General features: G+C 41.0%; 2 protein-coding genes across 2 annotated transcripts in view; one reads left to right on the forward strand and one right to left on the reverse strand.

Moving 5' to 3' along the window:
- Positions 1–11586: 11586 nt before the first annotated feature.
- On the forward strand, positions 11587–13769 carry cfap300 (cilia and flagella associated protein 300). Its single transcript, XM_070847006.1, has 7 exons — positions 11587–11699; positions 11789–11870; positions 12266–12338; positions 12463–12620; positions 12706–12878; positions 12987–13053; positions 13371–13769. Exons 1-7 carry the CDS (start codon positions 11590–11592, stop codon positions 13500–13502), a joined length of 795 nt encoding a protein of 264 aa, XP_070703107.1. The 5' UTR covers positions 11587–11589; the 3' UTR covers positions 13503–13769.
- Positions 13770–17567: 3798 nt separating this feature from the next.
- The window catches only part of LOC139215388 (potassium voltage-gated channel subfamily KQT member 4), a 42206-nt gene continuing 41833 nt past the window's right edge, over positions 17568–17940 (reverse strand). The window contains exon 16 of the mRNA XM_070846338.1: positions 17568–17939. Coding sequence (XP_070702439.1) covers positions 17736–17939 — 204 coding nt within the window. The 3' untranslated portion in view covers positions 17568–17735. The remainder of the gene's footprint in view (position 17940) is intronic.

Raw genomic sequence — 17940 nt, forward strand, 5'->3', positions numbered from 1 at the left:
AAAGTAAATTTATTTATTATTTATTGCATTTTTCTGGACAAGAATGCTAAATAGGTATTTACGAGACTGACATGGTGGTCCTGTAAGACACAGCTGCGCCACAGGCCCACCTTCGGGTTGATAGATAAGCTAAAGGCTGAATCAATAACTGTGACACCAGGTGGCAGGGCAGGGCTCCCCAAAAATCCTTTCAGGACAAAAGAATGCATTACCCACACAGAAGTAATTAAATATCCATACATTAAATTGACTCAGCACTTGTAGAACATTTACAGAAAATGAGCAGTGTCCACCAACAGGTCTGCCATGGCCTCAGAGAGGAGACTGTATAATTTTATCAAAATAATTTTAAATGTAAATGATTTCGAAGGGTTTAACTGAATATGATGAGATGTGTTATCACTATATAAATATAGAAATACCTATTTTATATCACATGCAGAATTTTGAAATGGGAAGTCCAACTTGAAAAATAACATGGGATACACTTGGATGTTGCTTTTACCAAGCTATGCAACGACTTTCAACAAAAATTGACTGTGATGTTAAAATACGTGCTTGGTATCTTCCCTAAAAGTCTGGTTGGAGCATCCCAAGATACGTTTTGAATCTGAAAGACAGTGTCTCTAACTTGCCCGACAGAAACTGTCTGAGAGCTTTTCATTTCTGTCAGTAATGTGCGCAAAGATGAGACGGGTCTGGGTAACAGGTTCGCTTTTCTTACAACACTACCGTATAATTATGGCTTTAACACCTCTTACACAACCTCATACCTCCTGACAAAAGGCGCTCTAAGCTATGTTTACAGATTGTTATTGTCCCCACCCTCTCTATCATTATTACAGGTTTTACTGTATATGTTGTTTACCTTCCACTGAGATGTACACACAGATGTACTAATATGTAAAGAATGCCATTTTACACAGTCACTGGCAGCAAATGAGTCGTGTATAGAGGAGTATGGCTGTGACGTTTGATTGACGGTAAATAAAGCATAAGAGGCTGATTGTAGCTATCTGTAGAAGAAGGTGTGTGTGCCCGAAACAGACCCCTGAATCAGAAAAGGAAGTCACCAGACGAGGCAGTGAATGTGATTCATTTCCAATTCATCAGTAAGGAGTGAATCAGAGTGAATCACCTCGGATGGCTGTTTGAAATATGTTTCACAAGATCTGTAGGCGCAGTGTTGTAAGACTCATGTATGCGTGTACATTCGATACGTACACATGTGGCCTGCAGTGACTCAGGCTTTAACGAGACCTCCAGATGTTTAACTGTGACACTTGCTTCTTTAGAAACAGATATCAGATCAGCAGTGCTTCTGTTTGTGAGGTCACTTCCCGAAAATAGACTGAACTGTGGAGGCTGAGGACACACATGGTAACAATAGAGCCTATGCATACACAGTGAACCCTCAGTGGGTGTACATGAGGGAAAAGCAACATACACACACTGATGTGCACACAGAAAAAGAGTTGTGTGTCCTTACAGATGTGAGTGCATTTATATCAATGGACTCTAAATGGGTTTAATAATGAAGAAGAATCTAGCATTTAGATTGGACTTGACAGACACATGGCGTGGGCCAGGCACACACACACACACACACATGGACAGTCATCCCGAGGAACAATCCCTTTCTTTCTTTCAGCTTTTGCATCACAACCCTCCCGTGATGTTGTGTAGCGAGGCCGGGAATCCCAGCTGCACTGTGTCAGGGTGGAGGCCTCCTCTCCTGACCCCATGGAGGAGTGGACACATATCCTTCTCTATCTCTCTGGTGCATTTCCTCTTCCAGGAACATGCAGGACGAGTGCAGCTGATAGTAAACAAGCATGGGTGTGCTGGCGGCACACACGTGGACGGAGTGCAGAGTGCATCGACGATCTTTCTAGATGTTTTCAGGGCAGTTATTAGCAGTACGTGTGTGGAAAAACACCCACGTGTTACTGTTGATGAGAAATTCAGACTTTTGGAAGAATATCAGAATTTTATCGTACTGTTTGTTCTCCATTTTCTGCAGCTGGAGCAATGGCACTTTACAGTTTTATTTTTGAGAGCGGTCAGTGTTCTTAAGAATAAGACAACAATTTAATGCATTGGACTATGAGATGCATCTGTATTAGAAGTCAGTACACACACTACACACTGCGTTCAAACACATACATACATTGTTGGAAATGGTATTTGATATTTGATATTTGATATTTGATATTTCATTCGGACTGAATGAAATGGCCGACCTACCTGTGTGCAGGCAGCACGTTCATGTGTTGTGGACGAGTGGCTTTGAAGGAACGCCTGGAGGGAGAGGGTGGGATATTTTCAGCAGGTTAATTTCAAAATCTTGCTACTCTTGCTAGCTTTTCCAATGTTGCAGACTTTTCCTTTAAAGCATATACAAGGAGCTTTCTTTTTGTGTTGTGGACAAAAACAGTGTTTTCCAGAAGAAAGACTGCTTTTCCCATCAGCTCCTTGTGTCGTAAAGATCTTGATTTTGCTGAGAGAAAGACGCAATTTATTTGGGTACTATTTTTATTTTTCAAACACAGCTGTGTTTGTGGCAATGTTAGATTAGTAACTGTAATATGAAGAGGGTGAAACAAAGTAAACTTTGTTGAATCCTTTCAAACCATGTAATTTTCTCCATCTGTTGATTAACATGTTTTCACCTGTGCTCTATCGCTGTCCCTTTTGGCTTTTTTTTTGTTCTCAGTCAGTTCTTTCATTGTTCTTTTTGCTGCTCTTTACTCAGTTTCATGACCACAAAATATAAAATATCAAGTAAAAAATGCATCAGTATTAAAAACTCAGATTGTTTCATAACCAGTTAAAATCTCCTTGTAGCTGCTTTAAGTGAGGGGAGCGGTGTGGATGTATTCAGCACAGGAGTGACGCTGGGGAGAAGGGTTACATCCTGAGTGCTGCGTGTGGTCGTGTTTAGGAAACAAATACACGCTGGTTAAGGTTACAGGAAGATTGTGGCTTTGGTTAAATGGTGATAAAGTCAACATGTCATCTCTTGTGCTCAAAGCCACTTTTCATTTTTTCATTATTTAACCAAGGTCATGATCTTGCAACTTGGCAGACATGGTCTGGATTGGACTGGATTGGTATGGATTAAAAATGTTTCTTTATTATGTTGATAAAAATCCTAATCCAGGCAGCATGATTCAAGACATATTTGATGTTGCAAATTACTAAAGCACAAACATAAAAGGAGACACAGCTGCAAAATCATAAACAGTAACTAATTTCATTATGTATAATATCTAATACACACATACACTTCCAAAGCAAAGTGTCACTTTCACCATCTTGAAATGAAGAAATAGATTGCCCAGCATGCATTGCAGGATGTGAATAGCTGTAAAGGTCACCCTGCTGTCACCCCCCACCCCTCACATGATTCATATTGATTGTGAAACAACTGACTTGCAGATTGATTACTGCTGACTGAGAAGTGACAGATTCTAAATCATTCAGTCACATGAAAAACTAAATTAAAATGTTTCTGAACTTAATTCATGTCAGCAAAACTAAATGCAAGTTCTGCTTGAAAAGCTGAAGCACCCACGCTCATAAGATGATGTCAGCCACAACGCTCTGCAGAAACACGTCTACTGAGGTGGAATTTCAGTGAATATACAGTATGTGCAACACAGAGTCATGGTCATCATGTTGTGAATATTGAGTTTTCCATGCCAACATCACTAGCTATAGAATACCATAGATTACCTTGGAATACCGTACCAATACCATGAAATACCAAAGAATACCATAGAATACCGTACCATACCGTAATGTTGTGCTGCTATGACTGCTCCATTGCTCAGGCGCTTTTGGCTTTACTTGTGTTTAGCATTAAGCCACTTAGCATCCCAGTTTAGGTATTGTTCCAGGACTACAGTCATGTATTCATCATTAATGGATGATTATTAATTTCATTAATTGAAACGCTCGTTTGGGGGAAATATTCTTACCACTGGACAATGAAGGAAACCAGCATCTCATAGATTCTCTCTGTAATAAACACCCTCTTCCTCGCCTATGGTGTCGTCTCTTCGCTTTAAACAAAAAGACAAGAGGAGGCATCAGGTGATGTTCCAACCCAGCCCCCCTTCCTCCTCTTCCTCCTCCTTCTCCAACCATCTCCACAGGGACTGACCCAGACCTGGTGGATTCAACACCCTCACTCAATACCTGTCACTCTTCCCTGCACTCATCTATCCATCCATCCATTCACAGAAGGTGCTCATGTCTCCTAATGGAGTTCCTACATAAACCAGGCCTGTTCAATGGACGTCTTTAAAGGCAAAAATCAATCCAATAGTGATTGATATCAACAGAATCACTAAGATTAGTGTATCTTGAAGGGGCAAAATATTATACTTCCCATATATTATACTATATACACATACAAATTCATGCCACTGACCAACAGCAAGCAGTTCTGTCTGCAATCCTATCTGGGCGTTACTTTGTACAAAAGCATGCGTGGTACCATGAAATCAGAATTTCACACAGAGCACAAAATGCCTCAAGTACGTTAGCGCCTCATATCTTAAAGTGCTGAGTTACTTTAAAAACATACACTTCATTTTAGAAAGTGTCCAATCAAGTGATAAGCAGTATGACTCACTACAGCATGAGTCTTTCGCAGCTTGATTTCTTTAAAAGTATCTTTTCCATAAATAAAGAGGAAATAGTTTGGGCCCTGAGGAGGAGTCTTGTTTTACTTGGAGCAGACTGGAGTTCAGGGGGCCAGCGGTGAGGCTCAGGGGGCGGCAGCATCAGCAGCGTGCCGCACCTCTCCTGTGTTTATCATCTGTTTATCCTGTCCAAATGTTACACAAGCGATCCACTGATCTCCACAGGGAGTCGAGACTGAAGAAACATCTCATGGTTTGGAACAATTTGGTTTCTTTGTGTATGATGGTAGATTAACATTTTTAAAGGGCTTTCTGTGTGTTATTTTAGGTCAATATTAGAGATTCTCTGGTAATTTTATCTCTGCTTTCTCCCTCCTCTTCCTTCTCCAACTCCCAGTTGTTTACAATTTACTCTCTGGCCCCGGTGGTTGAGGATCTCATACCTCTTGGTGTTTGCGTCCAGTCGGTGCCACAGGAACAAGATCGTCCCTCTCAGACGCTACAATGGGCTGGCAAACACTTGAGATTCCTGGACGCCTGCGGAACATCGAGCATCATGTTCCATTTCAGGCATTCGTGCACGGGCCGTTACCATGGAGACCGGGGCATAAATGGGCTAAACAGAAGTGCCGAGAAGCAGGACGAAGAGAGTGTCCGGCTTGTCTCATAAATGTCAAGAGAGAGTCGTGAGTTTGGAGCCCAAACGATATAAATGGAAAGTGTTGCTAATATGAAATGCACTTAATGTAAAATGCACTTGCGTCACATGTTTTTAAATGGAATCTATTAACAGACTCGTGTTAACAAACTAGAGCACTTTATCATCTGTCTTCATCAGGGCCCAGTCTTGTTACACTCACTCAGCGGAGGCTTTTGTCTAAAGCGACTCAAACTTTTTTTCCCAGGCATACACACATTCAAAGCCAAGTCACCTGAAACAAGTTGTGTTTTGCTTAAGTACACTTTTTTTTATGTATTTGACAAATCACCAGCCTCTATGATTAGTGGACAATCTACTGTTTGTCCCACCATTGGCCATGAAAGGCAGCAGCTTCACTCTTTTGGAAGATACTCGCTACAACATAGTGCTAATAGAAACAGAAATAGACATATCCACTTTTTTATGTGATTTGATATGTGTCCAAAAGGATGTGAACACCTGAATAAAGTATTGTCGTGTTCGAATTTATTCCCCAGTCAAGGCAAAGTCCCATTTAAAACCATTTTGCTCATTGTCTGACTACCTCTGATTTCCAGGTGTTACTGGTTACTTATCATCATCCACCAATTTCATGTCTGCTGAGAGCAGAAGCCATGGTGCTCAGCAACAACACAAGTGATCTAATGGTGAAAAGCAAATATTCAGTAGTTTCCTGAGCTTGTTATGATCACAGTGGTTGCTGATGAGCTAGCAGTATTACTTATCTATACATACAATCTCATAAAAAGGTTTTGTTTTTGTTGCTAGACTTTTTTGGGCCTGTTGGTAACAGGTCCTAGTCCAAACCCATGTATCGGCCACTACATGTAATGGTACTGATCTCTGACCCTTGTAGAGCTGAAACCTCTTTGTCTCCAAAGCCATAACACTAATCCTGTAAGGCCATCAACACTGATCCCCTAAGACCATCATTATCTGATGACAGCACCTGCTATCCATCAATGCGTTTCACTTTAACTTGCTGGCAGCATTGAGTTAAAGAGTCGCAGTGCGGTGAGGAGACGCAGAGCAGACAGTCCCACAGATACTATCATTAAAGAACAGCCACATCAGTGAGGGTCTTATCTTGAGAGTCTCTCTACCTGTGGCCTCTTCCCATTCCATCTCCACCTACATCTCCATACCTTGCTTCTCCTCCCCCTCCCCCCATATTCCTCCTCCATAGCATGCCTGTCCCTACATGGCTCTCGTTGGATTCCCAGAATATCTTAGATACACCATCACACAGTGTGGGGGGACATTAATAAACAAGGGAGGAAGACATAACAAGGTAGCTGGAATTTCTCATGTTCCCATTGTTTGTTTCATGTGTGCCCTGAGATGAATCTGAGTAGGTAAATACAGAGGTGGGACAGAAACAATACATGTCTGTCACACCAAATTCTGTTGAATTTTTCTCTTCTGACAAATCCTGGATGGTTGATCCCACTAAAAATCCATAAAATATAACAATCTGAGAAGGATAAAGTAGTCTGCTCACCACTACACACTACTATATTTGTGTTTTAGATTTTATTTTATTTAAAGAGTCACAAGCCAAAAGGTGCTGTGAACTGTCATATTTTTTATTGTTGAGTAATTCTCAACAAATGAATAATAATATGTGTACAGTATAACAATAATAACTTTATTAAACAAAGTGCTTAACAACATCAGCCCGCACATCAAAGTTGGGACTACAGATGAAGCTTTCAGTTATTTCTGCTGCAATATATGTGTAGTGCACATTGCCCCCAGTACATAAGCAATAGAAAGATATAATACAGCAAACAATGAATGTGCTAAAGTGTCAGTAAATGTTGAAATAGAACCCAAAATGACACAATATCTTTAAACATCAACCCTGTTTTCAGCTTTGATAATGGACTTTCATGTTTTTGCATGTTTTTAAACGGCTTATTTAGCTTGACAAGTTTATGCTCACACACACATTTTGATTGTAGGTGTTGTCATCACCAAGTGAGGCACAAACACGCCTAAATGTTGAGATAAACCGCAGGTTGAATGTGTTTGGGCCTAGGGTTTAATGTTGACCTGATCCACTACTACAGCATCACAATAAGCCGTACAAACACGTCCACAGAGCGCAGAGCAACTGACAATAACCCAGCTTCCTTTGGGCCCCGACAAGAATAAAAAGAGCTCAGTCACAAAGTTCACTCTCAACCATGACATCATGAGGAAAGGTTTCAGATACTGATTCATTCATTATCAAAACAGTCCAGCGGGATTTTTCCATTGTTCTTCAAGTCTGGGCACAACTCTTTCCCTAGGTTCCTCTTTTTCAGTGCAGTGGCACATCATCTGTGTGTACAGTCTACAAATGATCATACACATACTAAAAACTGTTATTTTCCCTCTGTGTTGTTGTCATCCTAACTCATATTCAAACATTTCTGTGGCAAAAGGAACCTTTTTTTAATCTATAAAGTGTAGAGGAAATGATGCAGACGACTCACAGGATTCTTAAGCTTTGAGAACGTTTAAGAAATGACTTCGCAGTGGCTGCAACTCATGTTTTCATGTTTTGGTGAGACAATAAGGGGACGAAACCTCAACAAACACTGAGGGTTGACCTCATGAAGATGCTGAGAGTGGTGAGGATGATGACATGGCTTGAAATTATCCTCCTGGAGGCCTTTCTGGGTGTCAATGTTGCAAACTGGAGCCACGTTAAGCCTCTTAATTGCCTGAGTGACATTTGGGAATAGGGAACGCAGCCCGCAGTGAGTCCAGGTCAGATAATAAGATTAGGCCTGGAAACACGATCGCTTCATTAGCACTTACCAAGCAGGAGTCACAGCGCTGACACGGAGGGCTCTGCTGTCACAGGCCATGACTTTCTCTTCCCCCTTCTTCTCTTCCTTTCCGTCATCTCCCTGTTAATGCAGCGTCCTGCAGAGGTGGACAGGTATGGATAAACATCTGGAAATGACCATCAGTGACCATAATCCCTTGTCCTGGTCTGAGTGGAGTGATTCACAGATTGGACGAGAGGTTTCAGTCCAGTCATTTTGCTGACGATGGCAAAACATGAGAAGAAGTTTGGAGCGAGCCTTTAACGGCATCAGCAGTTTTACTCCTGTGGTAATATTTTTTCTTCTGCATGTCTCTTCCTTTATCTTTTTTTTTTTTTAAACTTTGCTTAACACTTTGACCAGATAATGTGATTACTAATGTGATTATTAATGTGGGCTTTTATGAGTGTCTGAGCCTACGAAAATATAAATCAGCAATCATAAGTTTGTTTGGCTGTTTGATTTAAAATTTGATCAAATTGAGGGAAGCACAAACCTTACCCCCCCTTTGGTGTTTTTGATCAAACACCAAAAAGAAAATCTGTAAAAGTGTCAAAATATTTGTGTCCCTCCACAGTTTATGTATTCAGTTAAGTTTTTAATTACATTTTCAGTAAATATTATTTCCTTGTATAAAAATCTAATCCTTCTTGACACAACCAGACATAACATTTTGATGTGGATATACTAAATCCTATATCGTAAGTCCCAAAATTCACATATATTGGGTGTGAGAAATACAGGAAGAGGCCTGTAATTAGCTCCCAGGGGTCCCCAGATTCCTTAAAAAAATACAGAGGATATGACTTCTTTTCCACAGAGAGAGGCTTGTTTAAAAGCGTTACATAGCATTTGGAACAGATTCAATATCTGATAATGAATGTGGATAACTGGCATGGAAACATGTGGTCACAGACAGCAGTCACCTCCAAAACATTCCTCGGCTGTTGCGTATTCTCACCTGCCTCGCCTCCCTGCTGCCTGCCAGGTTTCAGTTTTGGTCCTGATAGATCTAATGAGCAGGAATCAAACACAATTAGCACGCAGCAATCAGCAGGCAACACACAAGAATAACACTTTTGTTTTAACGATTTAAATTAAGTCAGCTAATACCCTGAATGTCCAGTATCAAAACATCAATTTGGCACAATTTTCTCCCCCCTTCACGCTCTTCTTTGGACTCTATCAGCTGGATTTGGCCCCATTTGGCTCATCATGCATCCTCTGCTTGTCACTGTCTAGGCGCACTAAATGATCGCAGGCCGTCTATTTTCATTAGGAGAATATAAATGCAATTCAGCTTATTACTCCGATTATCATCAGAATTTTTAGGATGATCTAATAACAAACTCGTGGCTAATGGGTTTACACAATGGTTATTGGTCTTACAACATAAGACATCATTTCAACATCATTTCTGTAATCTGCAAACTGCAACTTTTACCAATTTAAACGACAAAAACAACATAATCTGTGCTCCTAGCCGATATATATAATATACTTGCAGCACATAACCTCTTCAGAAATAAAATGGCCTATTTATTTGTTTGTTTGTGCCTACTTATTTATTCCTGAAAATGTAGAAGTCTGTACCTGATTAAATGACCCACTGTCCCCTGATGGTTTCTTGTTCTTTTTTACCATCTCATCACTCATATTATCAGTTGAGATGTTGTTGTTGTTTTTGCTTTAATTAATCTAATTTAAGGTTTATTCACAATGGTAAGGGATAAAACAATTACATATTATCTCTTTGTGCAACATTATAAAATATTCCTAAAGAATATGTCACTTCACCTCCTATATTTTGATCACCATTGCAATGTGACTTAATATCATAAATCTGTAATAAAAATAATAAATCTGATATTTCTTGTAATGCATTTCCACAGAAGAAAACCAATGAAGTTGAAGAGACAATACAACATGGTTACATTATCATGACTTCAGGGTGTCCTCACACCGGATATTCTTGCCTCTCCTCATGGGGAATATCAGGGTCTGGGCGCCCTATACTGGAATGTGGATCAAAAGGATCCCACATCCTGCACCATCCTGGAATGTTGGGAATGAAATGAGTATTTGAGCCCGGATGAATAAAAAAATATTTGTAGGGATCTGTGGGGAGTTACAAGGACTAGTTTGAAAAAACAAACCCTATGTAGGTTGTACAAGCATAGATGCATTTGCAGCCTGCATCCCAAACTAGTGAGAAGCTGCAGAGGATGCACTGAACCTTTGGATGATTGTAAAAGCAACCTTGGCTTTTTTTGTTGGTGGTGTTCAGGTGTTCCTGCCAGATTGAACAAACATTTACAAGAGGACATTTAATCATCTGAGGGAAATGTAAAGCAACGAGTTGGTCAAAACATCTGCGTTTCACCTCAGGGATCACAAGGAGACACGTGTCAAAATCAGTACATATTATACTGATACAGATTTTAATGTAAGAGGGCTGATGTTGTGGAGTTGTAAGACAAAAAAGGGACACAAGAAGACAAATCTGAGACAAGACAAAGATAAAGAAAGAATAAAGAAATGACTATTAATAGTAAAACATGTTCTTTTGACAAAACAATATCCAATCAAGGTCCACTTACTCTGTATGACGGGGTCTTCATCAGCAAGCTGAGTCTTCTCAGTCAAAGTAGGCTTTGTCATCCATGCTGGTGCTTTCATCCGTACCACATGGTCTTCATCCTCCAGAACTGACCTTGTGTCGAGATATAACCACTGTCTCCACTGTCTAGACTGACATGTCATGCTCATTTTCTTGGCTCTAATGTGATTCTTTTTCATGTCAAACCATCAAATTCAGCTCAAAGGGCTTCACTGACATGGAAGTTTAGAGAATAATGTCGCCAGAGAATCAAAATACAATGTGAAGATGGAGGTGATAAGGACAGACAAATAAAGATCAGAGCACCCACAAAGACTCAGATGAGCCAACATCCAACAGGAGGAGTGTGTTTTTACAGCAGGACAAGGTTGCTCCCTGGTGGCACAGGCGGTTTACTCACGGTGGCACATGGAGGTCATGTGATACACTGACACTAAGTTAAGAGGCCTCAACAGTAACTCAGCAAAATCACTTCAATAGAAGTAAAATGGCGTCGACTATATTTACCACTGAAAGGATTTTTGAGTTTAGAGACAATAAAGAATATTTAAAGGAATCTTTAAAGTGTTCGTTGTCAAGGCAACAGGTACACGAATCCTCTGAGAGTGGCTGAAGAGCAAGACTACTCACTCCGTCATCATTCCATCTAACCGGAACGAACGGCTCAGACCCGCGCTGATTGGCTGTTAGCGAGCACACCTGCCGCTGATTGGCCTGTAAGCGCCTACAAATTCCCGGTGGTTGCGAAGACGAGTGAGCCTTCATCGCTTGTTTGGGCTAACTGCACAAAGAGTAAACATGGCTGGAGAGAGATGCGAGTTTGAGACAACTTTTTCATTTAATCATCTCCCCTCCAAGAAGCCCTCCTTCCTACAGGACAAAGAAACTCTAGCTCTGTTGATGAAATGGTGACTTCAGACATTTTGTGTCTTATTTAGCTCAAGGTTCGCTCCTGGTTGTATGGTCGTCTAATGAAGGGTGTGTGTGTTAATTGCAGGTCCATGCTGGGGAGGATCTCAGCTCAGTCTTTCAACTTTGACCAGAGCTTTTACCCTTACAGCGGTGAAAAGTTTGCCCTGGTAAGATTAGATTAGATTAGATTCAACTTTATTGTCATTACACCTGTACAGTACAAGGCAATGAAATGCAGTTTGGCATCTAACCAGAAGTGCAATTTGTAGAAAAAGTGCAGAAATATATATAAGGTATGTACAGAATATACAGAATTACAGGATTACAGGTGCTATATACAAGACCCACCATAACAACTAAACTAGAACCACTGACTTTTAAGGTAGACTGTGGGAAACTGAAAGTGATGCCTAATCAGTCTCAGTCTCATGCTTTACCCTTTTTCTTACACTAAAACAGATGTAGACAATCTTTTTAAGTTTAAATCCTGTCTGTTTTGATAAAGCGTCTTCATGTGTTCAATCATATTTGAATGTTCTTGATGCCAATCTGTGTATGCAAGTGTTTCTTCAGAGATCCTAATGTGGTATCCAGTCTGTCCAGAGAGATGGAGGTCAGAGCCTGGGTGCCTCTTGGTATGTCATGTCCCCTAGACAGCCTTTCATTACTAATAATAGGAAATTGATCTCATCTGCTGAACTGGAGGAATGTGTTGTGTGTATGTGTGTGTGTGTTTGTTTTTGTGTGTGTGTGTTGCAGATAAGCCAGTGGTGTCTGTTGATGTGGAGCCGGTGCCGTGCACTAAGGTCTCCATGGACCTGTTTGACCCAATCTACTCTTGTGGGATCCTGAGGCCCTCTGGTCATGTAGTTAAATGCTTTAATGATGTCTACCCCGACTATGACGAACTCAGACAGGTCACTCTCTTTTCTCATCCAACCGTCTGCGTCTGTCTATCTGTTTTGACGTGGAGTCAGACCGAGTCTTCTTCCGTTCCTCCAGATGTTGCAGGAAGAGGACTCTGAGCACTACTACGCGGTCGGGAGAGAGGAGCGATCAGAGTTCCTGTTTCGTCTCTTCAGGCACATGTGTCTGGGAGGAGAGCTCTGTCAGTACGAAGACACCATTGATCCTTACATCAGCACCACGAAGCACATCTACAGGGACCTGATCAGGTTGGAAGAATCTGAGTCCAATCTTTGCTGTCCTGCTTGAATACAAACTGTCCAACATTTTAAACCCTTTAACAATTTGACATTGTAATTCCACTCTTTACTACGTAGTGTTCAGAGGGATCCAGAAACTAAGAAGATCAGCGTCGTCTCTACAGTCCTCAAAGTCTGCGCCTATGTAAGTGACTGGTTGAATGTTTGTTTGTGCCACCTAAGTATGAATGCACACCAGTGTAGGTATAACTTATCTGTAATTACGTCGATGCGGTTCACAAATGGTATTTCACAATATATAATGTTTAGATATTAATATAATTAAACAGACTCAAAATGATTCATTTAACACTAAATGTTTGAGGCACCACATCTTTAGGAATCCTCACGACTTTACTGCTTTGTAGATGCAGTTGCTTGACACATTTCACAGCTTTCCTGTGGTGATTTACTTAAATTTTCATCATGATTTACATACATTGTATTATTTACCCTCTGTAGGATGAGTCTGGTCAGTGTTACCCCGGAAAACGTGACGAAGAGCAGACGTTTGCCTATTTGATCGTGGACCCCTTCAAGCGACACGTGACTTTCCTCTGCCACTGCTACGGTGTGGGAAACTTCACATTGTAACCAAGCGAATACGTGGAAATTATCCTGCAGAATCAGTCAGACTCGTGGTGAATGTGTATGTACAAACACATGACCTCCAATTGGGAGTTCGCTCTGCAGTCAGTCAGCTCTCCGCCTGTACTATTGTGATAAATTTGATTGAAATGACTCAAACGAAGAGTGCACCAGAGAGCCGTTGCAGTGATGAATGCACAATGAATTCCCAGCTTGAGATAGAAAGGAGAAAGAATAATTGTATTGTAAGTAAGTAAGTATGAACGTATGTATTCTAAGTATGTATAAAAGTTAAAGCATAAAATATTTTTAAACAGCCTTGAAATGACTCAGTCCTGCCTTTATTGGCCATTATGAGCCTTTTGTTTGTCGTTCCATTGTCTACTAATACTAATTCAAACAGCGAACATCCTGCTCTGGCTAAATATCCGGAAACTCAACAAGACAATGAAACAGCTGAACATGAGATAAGAACATGATTGAGATGTTTGAGTTTAGCAATTAATCTGAGAAAAATCAGCATCTTTCTTGAGAAATGGTTCACCCAAAATCATCTTTTTTAAATTATTTTCCAAACAGTAATTCCATAAGTTTGTCCACATATTTAGATTTTTCCACCTGATTTCAACCCCTGCAACAGAGAGGCCTATCATTCAGTAGATGTCAAACTTTACGCAGCATTGACTGGAATAGTTTGGACAAAAACGAGACCAAACACATCAACGTACAGTCCAAAGAGCTTTATTGAAACAAATAAATTATTAAGTTAGTCAAGTGAGTTAATTTTATCCTCAGCAGATACACATCCTTGTATCTCTTTAAAAGATCAAACAGAGGTGTGCGTTAGATTAGAAAATAAAATAAGCGCCATATTTCATCAACCAGTTGCTACATCAATTGGAATAGGAAGACTTTGTTAGGGTTAGCGTTTTGCTTATTGCTTTGAACAGTTTGTGTTTCCTTTGAACAACCGTTTTAACACCTAAAAGAGCAGTTAAAGGGCAACGAGCTGGAATGTCAAATGGCAGCAAGTCAGTGAACGATGGATGGTAGGGCGTCATGAAGATTAACAGAGTGGAAAAGAGAAAAGAGAGCGTGCAGATTGAGTCATGCATAGCATTCAGTCAGTTTAGACAATCAGTTACTGTTTCTCATACTTGGTTTTCTAGACTAGCGCCCCCTAGTGGCCTCAGAGGTAGTTGTGTGGAAGCCATATTTCTCTATGTGACATGCTTATTGAAGGACACATGCCTGCAGAGTTTCCTGTGACAATACAAATATCCATGCCCTCTGCCCCCGGATCTGACTGGTGATCAAATACAGTAAAGGTGTCGATGCGAGGAGATCCTGGTAGAGTTACAATGATATGCTAAACATACGGTTCCCTGCATCTTAAACTTTAAAATTACATGTTCGGAACAATTTTCATGGTGATTCGTTAGTTGGATCATGGTTTTTGCAAAAAAGAGCGCGGCTATCCTCGTGTGATACCCCTATGAAACGCTGTTCTCCTCAAAGCAGCATTAATATTTAAGTTTGAGACAGAAAGCCGCACCATATCAGTAACAGAATGAGGACATAGAAGGCACAGGTCATTTCCTTTCATGTCTTGGCTCAAGACTTTACAGGAGACATCCTTTTGTTTTTTTTTTGTTGTTTTTTTTCTAGTACTGGGGCCACCACTAACAACAACATGCAATACAGTGGTCTCACATACATTTTCACAAAGCTCAACATTCCAGGTGATGAAGTGATAGGACTGTTCAGTCTAATAATGCCTCTAATGAGTAGACATCTCTGCTATAATTTAAGCCAAAGAATAAAGCTACCTGGTCGTTTTCTATGAGGTCAATGCAAAAAGTTGTATGATGCCAACAGCAAGCTGTGAAGTGCCGTTTTATTCCCCACGGCAGCACGAGCATCAGATCATAATTAGATCTAAATAGACCGAGCAATGAAATGCATTCACTGTCTGAAGTCTAGGCTTGGCTTGAATGGAAAAGTGGAGCACCTGAGTCAACTGGCTTGACTGGACCAAATAAATGAATCACTTGCAGGGACAGGTGAAGTGTTTCCACTGGCCAAATACATTATGGCAAATGTTTTCCTAGTTGAAGCTGGCAGCAATTATCTGATGACGTTAAAAAAATATACATATGAGCTCTGCAAGTCGTGAGTGTGAACCTGATCGGCTGTGTGTAGTTACAGTTGTGTCATCCATGATTCAACTGGACGAAAATGCTACATTTATTTAAAGATCATATCTAACTGAATTAAATATAATAACAATAATCCGACATTCACTTTTAACAACCAAAATCATTTTAAAAAAAACATACAGCAAATTCGCCATTATAGGTTACACAAAATCGAGTGCATGAGCATAATTACAGGAAAGAAATCAAACCAAAAAGATAAAATTTTACGAGACAAAAATGTGTTTTTATCAAGTGCCAAAGTATTTAAGTAAAGGAATTGCTTTCATTGTGTGTGTGTGTGTGTGTGTGTGTGTGTGTGTGTGTTTGTATTGTGTGTGCGTTCGTGCACTCTCCAGTTTTGTCCACAAGCACAGAGCATTTACTGTGCGTCAAACATCTCCAAGAAAGAACCAGAAAAGACAGCAGAGAGTAACAGCACACTGGAACAGATAGTCAGTAACACCTATGGGTGGCGACTGGAGCCCGACCCTGCACACTATCTGTCTGTAGTGAAGCTATAAGGCTGGAACCATTTCCTAAGACACGTGCATTCATGAGGATAACGGCCTGGAATTCATGCGTTAGACCTAGACACTTTACAGGGTGTTTTAAAATGCACAAAACTGGCCGGAAAGTCTCTGCATCGTCTCCACAGCTGCCGACTGCGAGAGCGTATAGCATCTGACGACTGTAATGAGTGAGAATTACAGCCCTGTAAGAAGGGCTGTGAAGTATTACTGACTGCCTGACCTGAGGCTACCTGTGACTGATGAGGAGCAGTGCAGAAGATGTGACATAAATGTCTGAATTCTGGCTGAGGATCAGTGAGGTTTTATCTACAGGAGTGGTCTGAGGAACATGCATTTCTGGAGGGCGGGCTGCAAGACAGAGATGTTTAAAGGGCAAAGTTAGGTTACTGAAATACTCAAGGAGATACAGTAGCCTTTGAAACGTTGCAAAAAAAGGGATTCTGGACCTGTGAAAGGACATTTGGCTCTATTATCCTAAATAAATAGGAACATTCCTCATTTGAATGCCAGCCAAACAGGGTATAACATCTTGGGTTTTTGGGGGATTTTTTTTGCAAGTGGGCTTGTTGGAGAAAGAACTGCTGAGAGAGGGAATGGAGATGAAAATGAAAAACAATGTACAGTATACATCAGTCACTCAAACACATTCTTCCAGCTCTGTTTTCATAGGACAAGTTTGGGAAATTAAACCAGGATTTACACATTCAAAACTTCCTTATGTGGGTGGGAAGGTGTACCGTGGAGGTTTGGTGCTTTGGCGGGGTGGCTGTCGGCTCAGTCTGCCCGTCCAGGTCCGAGGGAGCAGACTCTTTCTGTGTCGACAGCTCCTTCAGTGCTTATTCGTCTGTCTGGCGGCGTGGATGAATTTACAGGTGGGACCCATTGCATTGATCGCAGTAATAAGAACTGTAATGCTATCCAAGGGGACTGAACAAATGACTGTCATGGCACTTGCAGCACTGTCTGTGTCAACTGAGTCAGCAAACTCTCAGTCAGTTGATTCAAGCAGCCAAGAGAAAAACAATGACGATGGGGAAAAAGATTTCACCAAAGATTTACCAAAAAAAAAAAAAATCAAAGCTTTAAAGTCTGATTATCTACAGTTGAAGCTTTAAAGTAGGCATAGATATATATAGCATGAGGTGAGTGGGTGAACGTGGTTCAGTAGTCAAGTCATAGTCGTTCACACATCCTTTCTTCGTCTCCATCCTCGCCTAGCGGGTTGAGAGGCGTGTGCGGTGAGCAGCTTTGGCTGAGGCTCCTTGTCAGGTGGAGCCCTCTGGTGGCCTCTTTCTGTATCAGCTCTGGAAACACATTCACTTCAGGAAAAAAAAGAGGTTAGGGTGAAGATTTGAGATGGAAGGGTAAAAATCATCCCAGACAGATATGAAATGAAGTGAAGAGTAGACATTAAGGTTGGGCTGCTTGGAGTGAGGACTCAGCCGTAGGAAGACGTACTGTAAAGGGTTTGTGTCTGTGTTTGAACAGCCCTAGGACTGCTCAGCTCACTGTCATTCCAAGTTGCCACTCTCAGACTGGGAGATGTTGAGCGTGGTGACGGAGGGGAAGAGGTCTCTTTGGTCCGTGGGGCTGTGGTAGTCAGATGTCAGGTCGGGTTCCAGGAGGGAGGACAGGGTGAAGTGGGATGAGCCTTTCTTTAGGCACTGGGAGTAGAAGTTGAGCAGGAGGTCCAGTTTGTTCTCTATAGACTGTACC

The sequence above is a fragment of the Pempheris klunzingeri genome, chromosome 16 (assembly GCF_042242105.1).
Source record: "Pempheris klunzingeri isolate RE-2024b chromosome 16, fPemKlu1.hap1, whole genome shotgun sequence".
Classification (NCBI taxonomy): domain Eukaryota; kingdom Metazoa; phylum Chordata; class Actinopteri; order Acropomatiformes; family Pempheridae; genus Pempheris; species Pempheris klunzingeri.